The sequence below is a fragment of the Pelmatolapia mariae genome, linkage group LG10_11, assembly GCF_036321145.2.
Source record: "Pelmatolapia mariae isolate MD_Pm_ZW linkage group LG10_11, Pm_UMD_F_2, whole genome shotgun sequence".
Taxonomy (NCBI): domain Eukaryota; kingdom Metazoa; phylum Chordata; class Actinopteri; order Cichliformes; family Cichlidae; genus Pelmatolapia; species Pelmatolapia mariae.
Window position 1 is genome coordinate 43,869,308 of NC_086236.1, and position 17,995 is coordinate 43,887,302.

Below are 17,995 nucleotides of genomic sequence, written 5' to 3' on the forward strand. Positions count from 1 at the left end.
CGACCCCATACGTCATCAGTGAGGTTTGCATTCATTGGTCTGAGTTCGCCAATCACAGCCAGTATTTGCAAGCGCGCGCGCCAGGAAAAGGAAGAGGTGAAAAAAACAACAGAAAAGCTGGCTCTGTGGGTAACTTAAAGCTGTACAACTGTCAGTTAAATGATTTATATAAACGGAATATGTCAGGATCAATGTGCAGCAAAGTAAATAGGAGTCTAAATAGAGCTAACGGTAAGCTCAAAGGGTACAGCTAAATAAGTGGTGTGGGTTTTACGTACAATAAAACAGTAATAAGTTAAAAAATATAACAAAGTGTTTCATTGGCATACTCATATTAAAGTTATTTTCTCTTTTTTTTGGCTAAAAAAATCTCACTGATAGAAAATAGTGCTGTGACTGCAGATCTTTGTATCAAGCCTTTACCAAGTAAATACAGTGCCGGTATACCAATACTGATACTTTTAACTTATAAATGCAGCTTATGTAAGCGAGACCAGCGTGCTATGTCAAGATATTTTAATGGCCAATAAATCACTGTGGTTTTTTAAACACAATAATAGCTTTTCTCATATTTTGAAACTGGGTTTTTACCCCACAGCTGTAAAAGGCTGATTGGGGCTATTGCTGGGTTTTTGGATGGATGGGGTGGACACCCAAGTTTTTGAATGCAAGAACTCGAGAACAAGGAGATGTAAGATTTTCAAACTGATAACATAGGTGTATCTACTAAAGATCTCAGAGGTCAGTGACCTCAAGGTCATGTTATCAGGTCATGTTATCTGAAAATCTTGTGAATGTGATAAATAAAGAAGGACGTTACCAAGGATTTATATAATAGGTGCATAAACTTAAAATCTCAGACGAGTTCAAAATCTCAAGGCCAAGGAAAGAGGTCAACTTTTATGAAAATCACCTAGGATTTTCAAATTTATACCATAGGTGCATCTGACAGGAGGCAGAGGGGTAGCACAGGTGGCTACCAGTTTTCCAATACTACCAGTGTTTTGGAACACTTAAAATGTAAATGTGCCTGTTTCCTAAGCACTGGGTCAGCTTCTGGTGTTTAAATGTGCTATAGGCTATATATAAAATAGACATGACAGTTAATGCAAAAAGGTTCAGACAATTTTCACAGTGCACGTGTTAGGTGTATTTTTCCACTTTCAAAAAATATGATTTCAACATGATTCAGTGAACTACAAACTTAACTTGGAGGCTAGAAACAAAGTATCAATACTATCATGCTGGTATTTATCTGATACCAATAACAGTGTTGGTATCGATACTATAAATATTTAAATTGATCTGCTCACCTCTAATAGAAAGTTGTTGAGGTGTCAACATATGTTGAGGCTCCATATTGGGTTAAATAATAGTTACTGCTTGCATAAAAGTCATTATTTATATTTTGGGTCAGTTAACCCTAAACTCTGTCTATCCTGAGATAATGCATAAAGCCCTCTGTATGTTTGATTTTGTCACTTTGGCAAAAAATATAAAAAAAACTGATTTGTTGCTCAGGGATGCAAAGCATGAAATCAAATATAGTAATTCATTTCTGGAAAAACAGGCTATGGGCCATTTGAGAGGACCTATTTTTTCTGTCACCGTTAATGGTAGCTGAAAATAAATGGAGACTTTCATCGTAGTTCAAAAGAATATTAAAGTTCAAGGGTCATTTAACTAGTAATGGACTCTTTATGAACTATAAGGTATCTGCTGTTTCCAGACAACCTCACAGTGCTTTGCTCTTTTTCTGTCTTCAACCTCTGTGTCTAATATAGTAGTGTTATAACACAGCAAATGTATTCATTCATTTACTGTACTGCCTTCACATTCATTTGCATTTCGTCTTACAAGGCACAACAGCGAAACCTTTATGAAAACTGACATGAATGTTTTTCTGCTCTTGTGTCTCTTACAGCTCCTCCTTTAAAGAAAAGACTTGAGAGTGAGTGATGAAGGAGAAGTGATGGATGAGAGGGAAGTTGCAATCTTGGCAGCTGCTTCCTATGAAAAATAAAATAGAGAGACAGACATAAGCTGCCAACAAAGTGAGACAGAAAAAAGATGTCATTATAGAAGAGTAACAGGGGTAAGTTGCTATTCCCAGCAGCTGACAAAGGTTTTACACAGAGAAGTACCCAATCACCCACCTGCGTTTTTAAAGTTGAAAATGAAGCGACTGATTCCTAATCGGAAACAGTTCGCAGGTGGCGCATTAGGAGAATAAACATTCCGACATTTGATAGATTTGGTCTTAATGTCTGTTTTTATATTTTCTTGTGACGCTTTTAAAATAACTAAAATTAGCCCACCTAGTCTAGAGTAAATGGATAAACCTTTTTCTTCTTTGTTTATTAGCTCTCTCCAACTTTGATTCATCTTGTCAGGGGCTTGAAAGGTCCTAAAAAAAGACATTTTGCAGCTATAAACATTCATTTCAGTATAGATTTCAGAAACATATGCGTTAGCTACATATGCTTGGCAGGGATAGCTCAGTAGGTAGAGTGGTGGCCCCTTGTTTGGAAGGTTGGGGGTTACCCTGAGGTACCCCTGAGCAAGGTACCGTCCCTACACACTGCTCCCAGGCGCCCAATGCTTCACAGAGTGAATGGGTTAAATGCAGAGAGGAATTTCTCCACGGGGATCAATAAAGTATACATTATCATTATATTATCTTTTTCATCCTAAACTAGTTGATAGATTTTTCACTACTTGTGCTATTTCGTGCCTCTGTGTAAAATGTCTCCATCTATAAATGTGAAATGTCACTTGTAGCTTCAGACTTTACTTACATAATGAAATCTGTGTACACTGTGCAAGAACAAGTGGGGATTATGTCACAGGAGCTTCTTTAGCTGAGAGAAAGTAGCGTAAACTGCTGGTTAATACTGCAACCTAGTGTTGGATATAGGAATTAACTTTTCAATAGTGTTAGGAGCAGTGCCAGTGCAGTGTGGTGATGCTATGAAACGTGTTTTTAAGCAAGCAATGCTTTTTACCCCTCACTTGTAAATGACTGATGGGTTATTGCCGTCACCCCACCGGGGAGGCGGGCAGCGTGGACACCTAAGTTTGTGAATGCGATGACTAGAGAATGAGGCAACAAAGAATCATGCAGTAAGTGCAGTTTCACAGCTGAGGTCTCTGAAAGGTGATGTATTGGCTGTGTATTGTTACTATAAGTACATTTTATATGTATAAGTATGTTTTTAATGTTTGGTGAGTTGAGAAATGTTTGAAGTAGTTACTTAGAAAAAAAACATCTTCTATTTCTCAGTAATCAAAATTGTAATAGATTTCATTAAGTTTTTGGCACTGATATTTTCCACGTTGCAGGTTATATTAAAAGGACTATTAATAACCCCATCCCTGTTGGCTCCCTACTGTGCTCATGAACTAACAATACGACAACAGCAGGGACTTGAACGAGGCTTCTTCTGCCAGCACCTGACTGGCCCTCTTTTTGCATCTACTTTTAAACAGCAGATAATGATCTCTTGCTGAGGGAGAGGACAGATGGTAGGTTTCAGAGTCCCTGTATTTACTGTCTGGTTCTGCTCTGCAAAATGTTTCTGGATTGACAGAACTCTTCAAAATGCTTCAGACTATATATAAAGTCTTCTTCTCACACTAAGAATCTATGATTTGGGGTTTTTTATATAGAGAACATAGCGTAGTCTGTAGCTATGGGGTTGATTGATGACGTTTGAAGTAGGCTTTTATTTTGAAAAACTCTCCAGTAACTTCCGAGTGTTAGACGTAGCAGCTTTTAACGGGTTAGTGAAGGAACACGAAAGGCGTCGGAACATAAATACATACATTTCATCACATTTATGCGAAAATGGGGGCTTGCTTGGCTTTGTGCTCTTTAGCCAGCTGTGTAAGTATCGCATATGAATGTCTGTTTTAGATATTTCCGGAAGGCTTTTGTTTATTCTCCCACCGTTAAACTAAGGATAACATTAGTAATTGGTGTCAGGTTTAAGTGTTAGTTGTGACGTTAGGCATGTGATAGCTTCAACAAATGTGATACCATTTATAAATAGCCGATAATTACTGTTACTTGGGAAATCTACCAATACCCGACGTTAAATTTAGGGAAGTTAGCGTAGCAAGCTAGTCAGAAGTGAACAGGCCATTTTCATCGCGTTGTTAATAAAATGAAAAGTTAGTGACGTTTGGTGTTTAAAGTTGACGAGTTACTGACACCAGATGTAAGGCATGTGATTTTGATTGCCTTCGTAGGAAACCAGCTCATTTTTAGACCGGCTTAACAAGTGCAGGGTGTGTTCAACCGTTTACATATGGGAACTAGGGTATCGGTAAAGGTTGAGTGTTTTTTGTTGATGAAATAAAATACATGGAGGAACTTTACGCTCTAATGTTTTTTTTTTTTTTTTTTTAATTAAGCATTTAAGTGAGAGGCGCGAATTTCATGTTACTTGTATCTAAACATCAACCCTTGGAACTGCCATGTTTAATAATTTACCACCACAGTAGTTCAGATAACCTATTTATGAGTGCCATCACACCTAAGCAGGTGATATATTTTTGTGGCTGTCTTCAGCTTCAACTCTCACACTCTTTATCGCTCTCTCCTCCTACCCCTCCATCCTTGGCAGGCCTCATGTCTGTGTGGCTCAGCACCATGTCTTTTGTGTGGTTGCTGTCCCTCTTCAAATAACTCCACCATCACCCGCTTGGTTTTCTCCTTCTTCTTGCTGATGGGAACCTTTGTGTCTGTCATCATGATCCTTCCTGGAATGGAAACGCAGCTTCGCAAGGTAAGACCTTTGTTCTTATTGTCATATTTATGTATATAATGATATGCAATAGTATTTAACATACAACTACTCATAATATACACCATATAGTCATAATAATAATCGTAGTAATGATCATAATAATAATAATATTACAAAATGAGGTGTGACTGGAAACTTAGGCCTCTGTAGTTCTAGATACCTGTTAGCACCCATCTGGCAACAACTGGTCCCGAGATTTGCTGTGATTGCTAAATCTCTGTTCCTGCAGATCTGGAGACCAGTCAGTAACCCCCTGGTAAAGATAAGTGGCTAGGAAAAAGTGTTTGTGGCCAGTGGTTGCTGGTATGAAACTGGACGGAAAGGGGTTTATGGTGCTGCACCGAAAACCTTGAGATTGCTTTGGTCGTCAGCCGATTGGCGCAGTCGCGCATAATTTGTTTGAAAGACGACTTGTCTATACTCATCAACTGCTGTCACAGTGGTAGTGAAACTGAAAAATGATGCAAACAAGAAAGACAGCACATTTGCCTTCAAAGGAGAAGTTTCTGGTTAGCGTCACACTTTTCAAGTTTCACCACAGTAGAAAAGTGTTTGCAGGCAAATCATTGCACCCATGCAGACTATGGGTGACCGTGACAATCTGGTAGCAAACAACATAGTCACAAGAAAGTTTTTGCAGCACCCTCTTGACGACTGACTTCACCTGGCAACACCCAGAAACTTCCAACAACCACTCAGTAACCTGCTGGGAAAAGCACTTTTTTTTCTAGTGACTGGAGGTTGCCAGGTGGGTTACCAACCAATCTCTGGGTTTATGTGACCAAAGCCTTACTCAAGTATGTAAAATGATGCAGATCTATTGTTGGATCCTTTTCTTGTAGCTACTTTATCTCTAAATAATTTATTGTAAAGTTCTCATATCTCCATTTAAGTAATGTTACCTGAGAAGTCATATCCTGATTGTAGTGCACAAAATTAGCTGCAACAACAGCTTTTACAGTGTTGTTACAAACTAGAAAAATAGAAAAGGTCATTGTATATTGTTGAACAGGTGTTAGCGAATTAGAAAATGAACTATGATATTTCACTCATTATGAATCCCCTTCATCAAGCATTTAGCTAAACGCTAACCATGGATTCACTATAAAGTAGTCAGTGTGCCCTTTCTTAGTGATTGTCTCCCTGTATGTTATACATTCAGTTTTGTCCTGACTTCTACTAAAATAAAGCAGCACCTTTATTTGAAAGCCTGTATTCCTACAACTGGCAGGACCTTTGCTAACTTTGCTGGACAGTATTCACTGTTTTTTTTTTTTTTGTTGTTGTTGTTTTTTCAAAATACAGTAACATTATGTTTTTTGTAACAATTAAAGCTGGAAACAGTGATACGTCTAAGTCAGGACTTGTATTGCAGTACCTCTGAAAACCAGTAGTAATTGAATTGCTATTTGATACATGGTTTACTTTTTTAGATAAGTTTAATTGCAAGCTTGTTTGATTTGACTTTCATCTGTTCCACAGATCCCAGGATTTTGCAAGGGCGGAACTTCAATACCTGGTATTAAAAACCAGGTTGACTGTAATGTCATCGTGGGGTACAAGTCTGTGTATCGAATGTGCTTTGCCATGACCTGCTTCTTCTTTCTGTTCTGTGTCATCATGATTCGTGTTCGTAGCAGTAAAGACCCACGTGCAGCTATTCAAAATGGGTGAGAACCTTTTTTTTTTTCCTTTTCTTTTAATTGCAGAAGAATGGATTCAGGGAGGGAGGTATGTGTACTGTACTACTTCTGTGTTTCTTCTGTACTAATGGTAAGTTTGTAAATCTTCAGGTTCTGGTTCTTTAAGTTTCTGATCCTGGTCGGGATTACAGTGGGAGCCTTTTTCATCCCTGATGGGACATTTCACGATGGTATGAATATCTGTTTGCTGAATTACAAGAAAAAGCAACTGTACTATATCCTTTTCTTGAGAAATGATAATGAGAATATACACATACCTGTTCAGCAGATTGAGGATGCTGTATCTTTTCCTTTTCATTTCACAGTGTGGTTTTACTTCGGATTGGTGGGATCCTTTATCTTCATTATAATCCAACTCATCCTCCTCATTGACTTTGCCCACTCCTGGAACAAAGCCTGGGTAGAAAATGCTGAAAATGGGAACAAATGCTGGTTTGCAGGTAACGTATTCAAGAGTTTCGTGATAGACTCCATATTTGATACTGTATTGACTTTTTTAATAATGATAGTACACAAAATCTGTTTTAGTATTGAGTTATATTGGTATGTGACATTTCTGGCATTGACACAGGATGAAGCAGAGCTTCTCTGCTGCCCGAGTCAATTTCATCATTTTTCTTAAAATAATAATTCTGTTGTACCATCATTAATGTTATCGTATATTCATTTCAATTCCAGGGCTGCTGTCTTTCACTGTCCTCCACTATGCACTGGCTATCGCTGCTGTGGTGCTTTTCTACATTTACTATACAATGCCAGATGACTGCACAGAGCACAAAGTCTTCATCAGCCTCAACCTTATCTTCTGCGTCATCGTCTCCATTGTTTCCATCTTACCAAAGATACAGGTACAAACATGGAAACTGTATTGCTTAATGTTGGATACTGCACAAGAGTGATTGCAAGAGGTTAAAGGTATTTACTGGATTTGTAAAATGTTAACCACTAGGGAACAGTGTCTACCAGAACTAGGCAAATGTTTTGTGTTGTAGCCCAACTCTCTTACCAGAAACAGAAAAACTGAATGTCGTCTACGGTAAGTTTGGGGCAGTGCAACAACTTCCTGGTCGGCTGGCTTTCTGAGTGTAGTTTGCAATGTTCTGCAGTAACAGTAATCACAGTACAAAAACGTGTTTGTTAGGTTAACTGGTGTGTCCAAATTAGTCTTAGGTGTGGATGTGACAGTAAATGGTGGTCTGTCTCAGTGTTATCCCTGTGTGACACACATGTGACCTGCTCAGAAGTACCTCGTCTGTTACTCTTACAGTTGGAATAGAATACAGCCTCCTCATATGGAGGAGGTAGGTAAATGCAAACAACAATACCCTGGTTAATGATTTGGTACATAGCTATTATTCACATACAGCAAACACATTGTTATTATTAGCTTAAGCAGAGTGAGTTTTTTTATTTTTATAGTCAAAAAGTGTAACTTTTAATGTAAACAGCTTAGAAAATCTGAGAAGCTCTAAGAAAATTGTAATAACCTGTTCAGCCAACCTAATACCTAATTTCCTAATTAATTACAGTAGGCTGTGTGTGAACTCATTGTAAGTATTATTCAGTGCTCTCTAACTGATCTCCTTTTCTCTCACCTCCTGGGTTGGCAGCGACATGGCAGCTGTACCTATGCAGCTACTTCATTTGTTTCATACACTTTAGCTTCATAGCTAACAGACAGCAGTACATTAATCGGCTGCAGCAGAAAGCCTGCCACCCTCCCTGTCGCAGTCAGCGGACTGAACTTGTTTTCTGGCAGATACCAGTGCTTGAAAGAAACCCGGATGTTTGCGTTTTGCTGCTGTTTGTATTTTTTTTCTCTGGTTTCTTTCCAGGAATTAGTGCTGGTAGTAATAAGGGCTGCTTTCCAGGTCCTTCAGGCAATGTTTGCTGCCCTGATAACTAAAACCTTTCATATCTGCCTTGCCATCAGCATTTCCTCTTCCTCTCACATTGGACTTAGGGCAAACTGGTTGCTACACTATCTTGTGATACAAATTGGTGTATCACAAAAGCACACTCTACACCTATTTTTAAGTTCACTTAATGTCTCTTTTTTATTTCTCATTTTCTTTTCCCCCATGTTTTGTATAGAAACTCATGGCAGTTGTTTCTTTGCATTCTGTTAATGGCTTTAGTTAACTTTTGATGGTTTAAGTACTTTTTAGTTTTAGGTACCTTTAAATCCTTTTAAGTACTTTTTACCACTCAACCGTAAAAGGTTGATGGGGTATTGTCAACCTATGGGCGGGCGAACGGCGTGGACCCAAAAGATTGTAAATGTGATAACTCAAAAAACATGCAATGTAGGACTTTGTTGGTAGATCAAACTATGATATTCATTCCAGTCTCAGATGAGTTCAAGTCTCTGTGACCTAAACCTCAAGGTCAGAGATCAGGTTTTCTGAAAGTTTTGTCAATATTCTTCCCCAAAACTTTATGAATGAGTAATTTTTCATAGGCTCTGTTGAGTTTGTGATGCAAACAAGCAGTACATTCAAGCACTGTTAAATAAACCTTCCTTTCAAAGCAGCTGAACATTTTATTTTATTATTATTTTGTTAAATATTTTTACTTTTTCTATTTACAGGCAGCTCAACCATACTCTGGTCTGCTTCAGGCTTCTATTATTTCCCTCTACACCATGTATGTCACCTGGTCTGCGATGACCAACAATCCCAGTGAGTCTTCTGACTTCTTAATCCTAAGTCTACCATAGGTTTTACTTGCATGCTTTTTTTCCTGTTTCCTGACTGTTTTAATTTATATGTACTTGCTGTTTATTTGCCGCAGCATTTTTATTTGAAAGGTGAGTTTTTCCCTGTGACTCTAAATAAACAAGGAGCTGCTTTTTGCTAATAGTTAGCACACCCTCTGTGTCTCATTTTCATGTGAGTTGCATGTCCCCTGTGAGTAGTCACATTGGGCAGTGTTGTTCTGACTAGTTACAATCATGTTAAGATATAGTCATCTTAGTCCCACTGACGTGACACTGAAGATGTAATGACTCGTCATCTCAAAGCTGTGGACGACCAATTTAGTGAATACAATAACTGGAGAACGAGGTGACATCAGATTTTCAAATTAATACGATAGGTGTATTTGCTAAAAATCTCAGACGAGTTTGAATGTCAGTGACTTCAACCTCAAGGTCAGAGGTCAGGTTTTTTTCCCCTATTGTTCTGATCACACTTTATCAGTACTGGCAAATGGCTGCTCATCCCTGAGCGTGGTTCTGCTGGAGGTGTCTTCCTGTTAAAAGGGAGTTTTTCATTCCTACTGTTGCCAAGTGCTTGCTTATAGGAGTTTGTGTGATTGTTGAGGTTTTCTCTCTAATATTGTAGAGTCTTTAACTCACAATATTTTTTTTTTTTTTTTTTTTTTTTTTTTTAACCTGTCCCGTTTGGTTCTTTTGCCATCAGAATTATTGTCTAAAGGCGAAGAAAGATGCCCAACGGATTTACTTTACCAAATGGACCATCCCAGCCTTGCCGTAATGGTCCATTTGATTCAACTTTTTATTGTTTATTTTATTTTCACTTGCTGAATACGGGACAGACTTGACTGGAGGAGAGAATGTGGAGAAAGAAAGAGGGAAAGAAAAAAACCTGAGAAGAGGGACGGGGAAAAAGGGCAAAAAACAAAAACCAACAGAATAAGCAGACAAAAAATACATATATCGATCACCTGGATCACCTGTTGAGAAAGAAAAAAGAAAGCAAGCAGAAGAAAACGAGAGTAATAAACAAGATCACAATGATATATGAGAATATGACAGTAAATACTAAATATTAAACATTATTGTGCAGCACGTGAGATCGACAGCGCACAGTGTGCTTTGAGGTAGGAGCCAAAAAGGGTGTAATTTGTGTGTGTGATCACCCGTGTGTACACCTGTGAGCATGAACGCGCTTGTTTTTAAAAGGTTCCTTCATGTAATGATCTGCTAGAGGGTGTGGGGGGCCACTGCCCCGACCTCCAGGGCATGAAGCAGGTATGGAGGAGATCAAGACTCCAGACATCCAGAGGCCCCCAGAACACAAGAGACCAAGGAAGACCAACAGAGGGGCAGCCGCGCCACTATCCCAGAAAGAGCTGAGGAGAGTCCCAGATGAGGGGTCACTCAGCAGCCGCGGAGCAGAAGCCAGGGGGGGTTGCAGTGACGTGCCCGTGAGCTCCGCCGGCAGCCAGCTGTGCCTGAGTGGCCGAGCCCCGGGCCGTGAGGCCGAGGGCACCCCATCCCCAAAGTGGCCCGAGCGAGCCCCAGGCTCCAGGCCCCAATAAGCAGCCGCCAAGGAGTGAGCCGGTGGGTACCTGGGCGCCCACCCCCGGAGACAGAGAACCACCAACGCACCGATGTCTGAGGGCGTCCGCCACCGGCAGGGGAAGTGGTGGGGGGAGATGGGCCTCCAAACCTTGGAGGCCCAACACTCACCCAACGTGGAGACAGACATAGAGAGACGCTGTACACACAATCACACTCCCCAAGCGTACTCTAAGCCCCGAGTCTAGGTACCCTTGCCCCTGGAGGGGGAAACTGCACCCAGACTCAGGTGGTGTAACCCTTTTCCCTGCGGTGGGGAGAAGCAGACCGCCCCGACTCCGCAGCAGCAGGGAGGCCCCATACACCAGACCCCAGTCGGACGGCCAACTCCTCCTCCTAGCCCCCCTGCTCCAGCAGGCCGCAGAGAACGGGGGTGTAGGAAGACTCCAAACCTCCCTCCACCCGCTCATATGTACTGTTGATGTATGTGTGTTCTAAGGTGCATTTAAAACCCAGGAGGGCATGGAGCCACCTGCCAGAGCAGCAGGTAAGCATATAGCCCCTCCTGCTAGCCCTCAATGTCTACATGTATTTAAAATTGAGAGGTGGGCAACGACGCCAGGGGTGAGGTGTACACCCTGATGGTAGTTTGGAATCCGTGTAGCGTGCCCACCTCCAAGATCCTATATGTATGTGTAATGAGAGTGTGAGTAATGTGAATGTCTAAGTTGTGGGATAAAATTGAGGCAGAGGCAGCCAGAAGGGGACAGAGGGGGGGGATGTCTCCTCTGCACCCTGGTGACACACCCCTACCCCAAGGCCCTGCATGTGTGGGTGATTGTGGTGGAGCGGGAAGAGGGAGGCCGCTGGAGATGGGGAGGGAAGGAAGGGAGGGGCAAGTGACCCCTCCCTGGGGCCAGCTCCCCCGCTGACCCCAGTAGGCACCCCCATGCTGTGCAACCCGCCAGGGAAAGGGGGCCCAGGCCCATCCGGACCGGGGCCCAGTGCAGCAGCGCCCCCCGGCCCCACAGAGCCCGGGACAATTCACCTGACCCCACCACAGAGAAAACTGCACCCACCCCATCATCCACTCATCTTCCAGACTACACAAGACAATAGACGCCCAGGCTGAGATCTTCCTCCACCACTCCTGTATCTCCCCCTCCTGCAGAGAGAGTTCCTGAAGAGAGGAAAGCTCCTGCACGATGTGACAACCTCCCCCACCACAAGAGTCAGGCACTTACAATATTAAAGTGCCTGACTCTTGTGATTTGCTACTATATAAATAAAATTGAAGTTGAGTTGTGAAGCAACTTTCACACCAGTGAAGCACTAATGTGAAAGACACTGTTAAGATGAAAAAGATTGAATAAATAATTAAACGTTTAAATGTTAGAAGTTTAACAGTAAAGGGACAAAGGTGTATTCATGGATTTTTGATACTTTAAAGTTGGATCTTCAGTGCTGTAAGTTACAGAAGAGAAAAAAACATGAAAAAATGTGTATTGCCATTATAGTCAAGATGGAAGTCAGATCCTTGAATTCATTAACATGTCAATTTGCAGACCTTCTCACTGTATAATAATGTGCTTTTCAAAACATTTTATAATTTGTGTGTACAATTTCTTCGTGGTCTTCTGTGCACTTTGCCTCTTATAGATCGTAAGTGTAACCCCAGCCTGTTGAGTCTAGTGTCAAACGTCAACACCACTCAACCATCTGGTGGCAGCTCCCCAGGACAGGTGCAGTGGTGGGATGCTCAGGGCATCGTGGGATTGATCATCTTCCTCTTTTGTACTCTCTATGCCAGGTAAGATTAGCAGTGCCGGCAAATAATATATGTTCTGTTTTATTTACTTTTGTTAAACTTCCTCATTCTGTCTCTCCCTCAGTATCCGTTCATCCAGCAACACCCAGGTAAACAAGCTGATGCAGACAGAGGAGGGGGGAGGGTCAGGTGGAGAGGGTGTGGTTGGAGAGGATGGTATCCGCAGGGCTGTTGACAATGAAGAGGAGAGTGTCACTTACAGCTACTCCTTTTTCCATTTCCACCTCTGTCTGGCCTCTCTGTACATCATGATGACTCTTACCAACTGGTACAAGTAAGTACTCACAGCAGACTGACAGACATGAAGCAACAGGTATGATATGAGACTTTTGACCCTGACGGTGAATTTAAAATCCATAATTTTCACCTTTATCAGTTACTTACATACAGCTACTTGTGATCGCGGCACAGTAGCAGTGGAGCTCCTTGGTAAAACATTTAAAGATAAAAAAACAAAACAAAGGATAAAACATGTTTCATTGTTTATGTGGTGGTTTAAAGTTCTGACACCCTCCAATTGAACCACCAGGGGGCACACTAGTTCACCTGAAAGTTCTTCATTCTTTCAGCACAGATTGAATGTCAGCCTCATGAATCATCTCGGTTTAGATGAACCTCACCCACCACCACAGTATCTTTGTTTTTTCTTTCTTTTGTGACCAATTCATGTATCTAGAGGAAGTGTGAATGAATTTCCAAACATGTGGTAAGTTGAGTTGGTATTAACTAAATTGCTACTTTTCCCTCTGTGTCCTCCAACAGACCAGAAACCAACACCCAGGTCATGCAGAGCACTATGCCAGCTGTTTGGGTGAAGATGAGTTCCAGCTGGCTGGGCCTCGGGCTCTACCTTTGGACCCTCATTGCCCCTCTTATTTTCCCTGACAGGGATTTCAGCTGAGCGTACATCATCTTTCACTTATATTTGATTATTTGTTTTCTGTTTTTGGGGGGCCTGGTGAAGTCAAGTTGCTAAGAAGGAAACAGAAAGAATGTTATTAAGAATTTTCATTTCTTGACATTTCTGTTTTGTTTTTGTTTTTACATTTGTATGTGTTGTTATTGTGTTTGTGTTGGTTTACACCTCTTGGTTGGCTTATTTGGTGTAATAATTACTACAGATATTGTTTAAGAAGATTTTAAATGTTTGGTAAGTTTATAGAGTCTATACTTACCCATGGGAATTTTCCATTTTCCAGTGACTCACATTAATAGACTTACCCCCCTACCTTCTGTAGTGTGAGCATATAAGCACCAGTATCTCCGTTCTAAGTTTTAAATTCCATAACAACGACTCAGCAACAAGGCACTTTCTCAATACCTCAGACATTTCAGTTAGATTTCCTTTTAAAGGTCTTTCAGATCAGAGCGCTCTGATTGGCTCGATCTGGAATACCCCTGATTAGCTGTACTCCTTTACTGCAGGGGGCACCGAGGAGAGCCCTGATCGGGAGCCTCAGAATGAGGTGACTGTGAAAACTAGATAAGACTAATATGGCACGCCCTTCAGATCATAACAGGGCTTCCCCGCAGCTACTAGGCTGCAAGCAAATCCATGTGATTGCACCTTGAGCAAGAGTGTCCTAATAGACAGCCAGTCTAATCTCAGCTCTTCCTCGTCTGCTCCAAGCTAAGATGATTTTTCTCCGGTGCTAAGCTTTTCCATGCCTCTGACAGCCACGGACAACAGTGTTTATGTCATGTATAGCAAACTGTTTGCAGCAAGTAGACGTGTATTGATCCGTAGCAGTCAGCATCATGCAGTGGTATGGTTCAGGAGGTGAAGCATAAATCCCACACTACCTGCATTTATAAATGCCATTATAGTAAGGAGGTTGCACAGTGAATTATTGGGCTAAAAACTGGATTTTTAAATGTCTCAATGTACAAAACGATAATAATGCATTTTCAAATTGCTGTTATTGATTTTTATTGCTGGTATTGACTTTCGTAGTGATTCGATGGCTGTAATGGTGATACAGTACTCTTACATATGCATTATATAGTTGTTACCTCAATTTCAGTATGACTGGAATGAGTTGAAATAAGATGAGTATATTTTGTAATTGTGGAAAAAGTTTTTGGTACAATCCTGATTTGCAGTTGTCGTTTTCAGACATTTCGCTGGACACACACATGAATCAGATGTTGTGTTTCTTTGGCTGCATATGAGTGTAGTGAATGCAGTTTTTCAAAAGTTTTCTGATTGATTTAACTTTTTTTTAATGTTGTTTATATATTTTGTCACATTAAGGGGAATATTACAGATAAATTTCATGTGTTGGATCATAATTTAAAATTTCATAACACTATTAAGTGCCTTTCTGTAGTTCCACTTTTCAAAAAGTATCCTAATAGATCACTAATGCTGATGTGCTTATTACACCTTGCCTTACATCGTGGCAATCTGGTCATTGCATGCCATAAAGCACTGGTCTGTAACATAAACTGTAAATGTAATTTATGTATAGACTCAGTTTTTAATAAAGATGAAACGCATCTCCACTCATTGTTTTAAATGAGTCTCAATAAAAACTTTGGATTAAGTAAATAAATCACAACTACAAACGTGGAGTTTTACACCAAAACCTGTTTGTGGGCAGAGCTGTGCTTGTTTCTTTGGTGGCTTTGCCATTGTAGGGTTGTTCAGGTTTCTTGTTATAGATTGGACATAAATCCTTAATGCTTATGGGTGCTAATGGTGGACGCAGGCTGATTGCACTCTTTTCCTAACATGTAGATTAAAGTGGTCGCACCAGAGTCTGGGACTGAGGAGGAGCTCACAGGCACTAATGTGCTGATTTTTATCTGTCCATCAGTTGTGTGATTGGGGGACACTCATCAGCTGCTAATGCTTTTGCTGATTGTACTTGTAGTTATCTTGTTGTCACACGAGTACAACGCTAAACTGAAAGTGAACCATTTCCAGTTTATAAAAGGGTTCAGCTCTCACCATGTTTTACACATTTGTTCTTAGCTCGAAATCAAAGCAGCAAAATGTGTGCTATCGCTCCTCTCTGCTGGTACAGAGACAGCACAGTGTGTGCCAATCTCCACTGTGTTATTTCCTCCTTGCCTGGCTGGTAGACAGGACATGTTGGTTTTGGCTGCTGCACTCACTCAATCCAGTCGGCACTGAATGTGGAAATATTCAGGACATACTGCCTCCTGTGGACCTCCACCCTCCCGCAGCAACACCCCTCCATCAGCCTATCCATTTCAATCCTGAGTTGATGGATTGTGCCTGTTTGACAGACTGAAATCTGATTTATTTCACTTTAAGCTGAGGAAACAAAGACTTCCTAAACACTGTAGTGAAGATGACAACGCTTCACTAAATCCTTAAAGAAAACAGCTATGAAAATAGTAAGGAGTGTTTAAAAAAAAAAAAGTCCAAAACTGTGAAATTACGACTACTCAACAGATTTAAATTTGGACAAGCCGGGAAAACACAACTGCCACAGGGGAGGACAGCAGTTGTGTGCGCTGCAACATCTGCGTAAAGGACTTTACTGCAACTGCAGTTGCAGGCGTGATATCCAATGCTCTGTTTCTGCATGTGGCTTGTTGTGATGTGGTGATGCTGGAACACTGCGCATTGCATGCATGTTTGCCAGCCTTTCCTTTTGGCTTTTTGCAGTTTTTGTCCGCATACTTGTGCCTGACATGTGACTTCACTTCGTGGATCAGACGCACGGAACAGGGTGCATGTCGAGTCTTGTGTAATCACTGTCAAACGCACAGGCATTTGTAGTAAACTACCAAAACTGAAAGAAGCCATGTCTGTCCTCTGACAGGAGCAGGCTTGCAGCACATCCTCCAAATCTCTGACGCTTTGACCCCACAAAACTGTTTTATCTCCTATTTCTTCATTTCTCCCTCACTGACTGGAGCGTTTACATTATAAAACAATCAGACTTATTAAACAAACACTCTTCTTTCATTAGCCCCATCTGAAATGTAACAGCCTCTGAATTCAGGCAGCACCAGCACCCGAGAACAAATTAGCCAGGCGTCATAAATTTCACTTTTATTTCCCCTGCTATCATCAGGTGTACAAATGTGAGATCTGGTTTTCTCATAGAGTAGATTTAAGACTCTCCTCGTCTTCGGCCATTGGCTCCAGCGTCATAAATCTCACTTTCATTTCCTCTGTTATCATCAGATGCAATTTGTCGCCGCAATAATCAGGAGCTGTAATGTGCTGATTATGAGCCACTTAGTGTAGCTCTGCAGCCATGCTTAGTTAGGCCTGCTGGGATTTTTAATTTTAGATTGATTCAGACAATCGTTATCACTTGCAGTGTTAGCCCTGACCTTAATCTCGGCTTGCAAATGTCAGTGTTTGGCCGCATTTTAGTCAAGAACGAGTTCCGCCTCCGCACTAAAGCATAAGACTATTTCAGTTTTGTTTCGCACTTTCATATTGCAAATATTGAACAGTGAGCGGTATTGACTTCTCCTGATGCTGATTTAGATAAGTACCGTTTTTGTTAGGGGTTATGCATCCCTGACCACCTCTTTGACGGAATGACTGGAAATGCCTGTCTGAGGTGTAATTGGATTTTAAGAGTGGAATCCAGGCCCATTAAATTATGCACTGCATGCAGGGGAGCTAATTGAGTTTGGACCCTGCTGGCATACTGCACGAGCACTGGAAACATTTACCCAACATTAAGCCCCAATTAGGCTTTTCGGGATTGGAAACTTGTTGCGGGATGATGGGAAGATGCTGATGCCCGACAGACTGCGTTGTGCAGTTTCTCTCCACTAAGTATGTATGGTCCACTAACAGCTCTGCTCGTTCCTGTTGAACTGATGAACTTCCTCTGTATTTCCACGTTCTCGCACTCGCACAGCACAGGCTACAGTGCAAAGCAGTCGCTCTGCTCTAAGCTGGAAGTCTACAAGTCTGAGTGTGTGCGCATGCTCTCCCTCAGCTCAGAGGAGCAGCTAATGCAGTTATATAATAGTTAGTGCAGCCGGCGTCTGCTGTGAGCCAAATGCCAGGCCGGTCTGGTTACATAAGCTCGTCAGAGTCATATTGTAGCACTCCGGAGCGCTCACACCACAGCATGTCCCCGCTCCTTTCACTGTCTCTTCCTCCGTCTCTCACTTCCTAACGCCGTTTTTCTTTGCTTTCCCATCCTCTCCTTTCTACACCTCTCCTCGCATCCACCCCTCCCTCTCAACCTCCCTCGCACTTTTTCTTTCCTTCCCTTTCCCCCTCTCCGCTGCAGAGCTGTTCTCAGCCACGAGAACAAAGAGTTTGCGTGCTGGATGCAGATGCACAGACAGCTCAGAAAATATGAGACACAAAAGAGCAGGACTAAAGGTACGCTCACAAGTGCATTCTCCAGTGAAACATCAGGACATGTGCAATTCAGTT

At 41.5% G+C, this 17,995-nt stretch overlaps 1 protein-coding gene across 1 annotated transcript; it reads left to right on the top strand.

The window, feature by feature from the left end:
• The first annotated feature begins 3,774 nt into the window (after positions 1–3,774).
• On the top strand, positions 3,775–15,111 carry serinc2l (serine incorporator 2, like). Its single transcript, XM_063487665.1, has 10 exons — positions 3,775–3,886; positions 4,629–4,790; positions 6,294–6,481; positions 6,605–6,684; positions 6,820–6,954; positions 7,193–7,362; positions 9,105–9,195; positions 12,438–12,588; positions 12,671–12,880; positions 13,369–15,111. The coding sequence occupies exons 1-10, from the start codon at positions 3,848–3,850 to the stop codon at positions 13,505–13,507; spliced, it is 1,365 nt and encodes a 454-aa protein (XP_063343735.1). The 5' UTR covers positions 3,775–3,847; the 3' UTR covers positions 13,508–15,111.
• Positions 15,112–17,995: the final 2,884 nt, after the last annotated feature.

Excerpts from the sequence above, each read along its gene's own strand:
- serinc2l (XM_063487665.1), top strand. The coding sequence starts at position 3,848 with ATGGGGGCTTGCTTGGCTTTGTGCTCTTTAGCCAGCTGT. Across the intron at positions 3,887-4,628 it reads TGTGCTCTTTAGCCAGCTGT|GCCTCATGTCTGTGTGGCTC; the intron begins GTAAGTATCGCA and ends CATCCTTGGCAG. Across the intron at positions 9,196-12,437 it reads TGCGATGACCAACAATCCCA|ATCGTAAGTGTAACCCCAGC; the intron begins GTGAGTCTTCTG and ends TGCCTCTTATAG.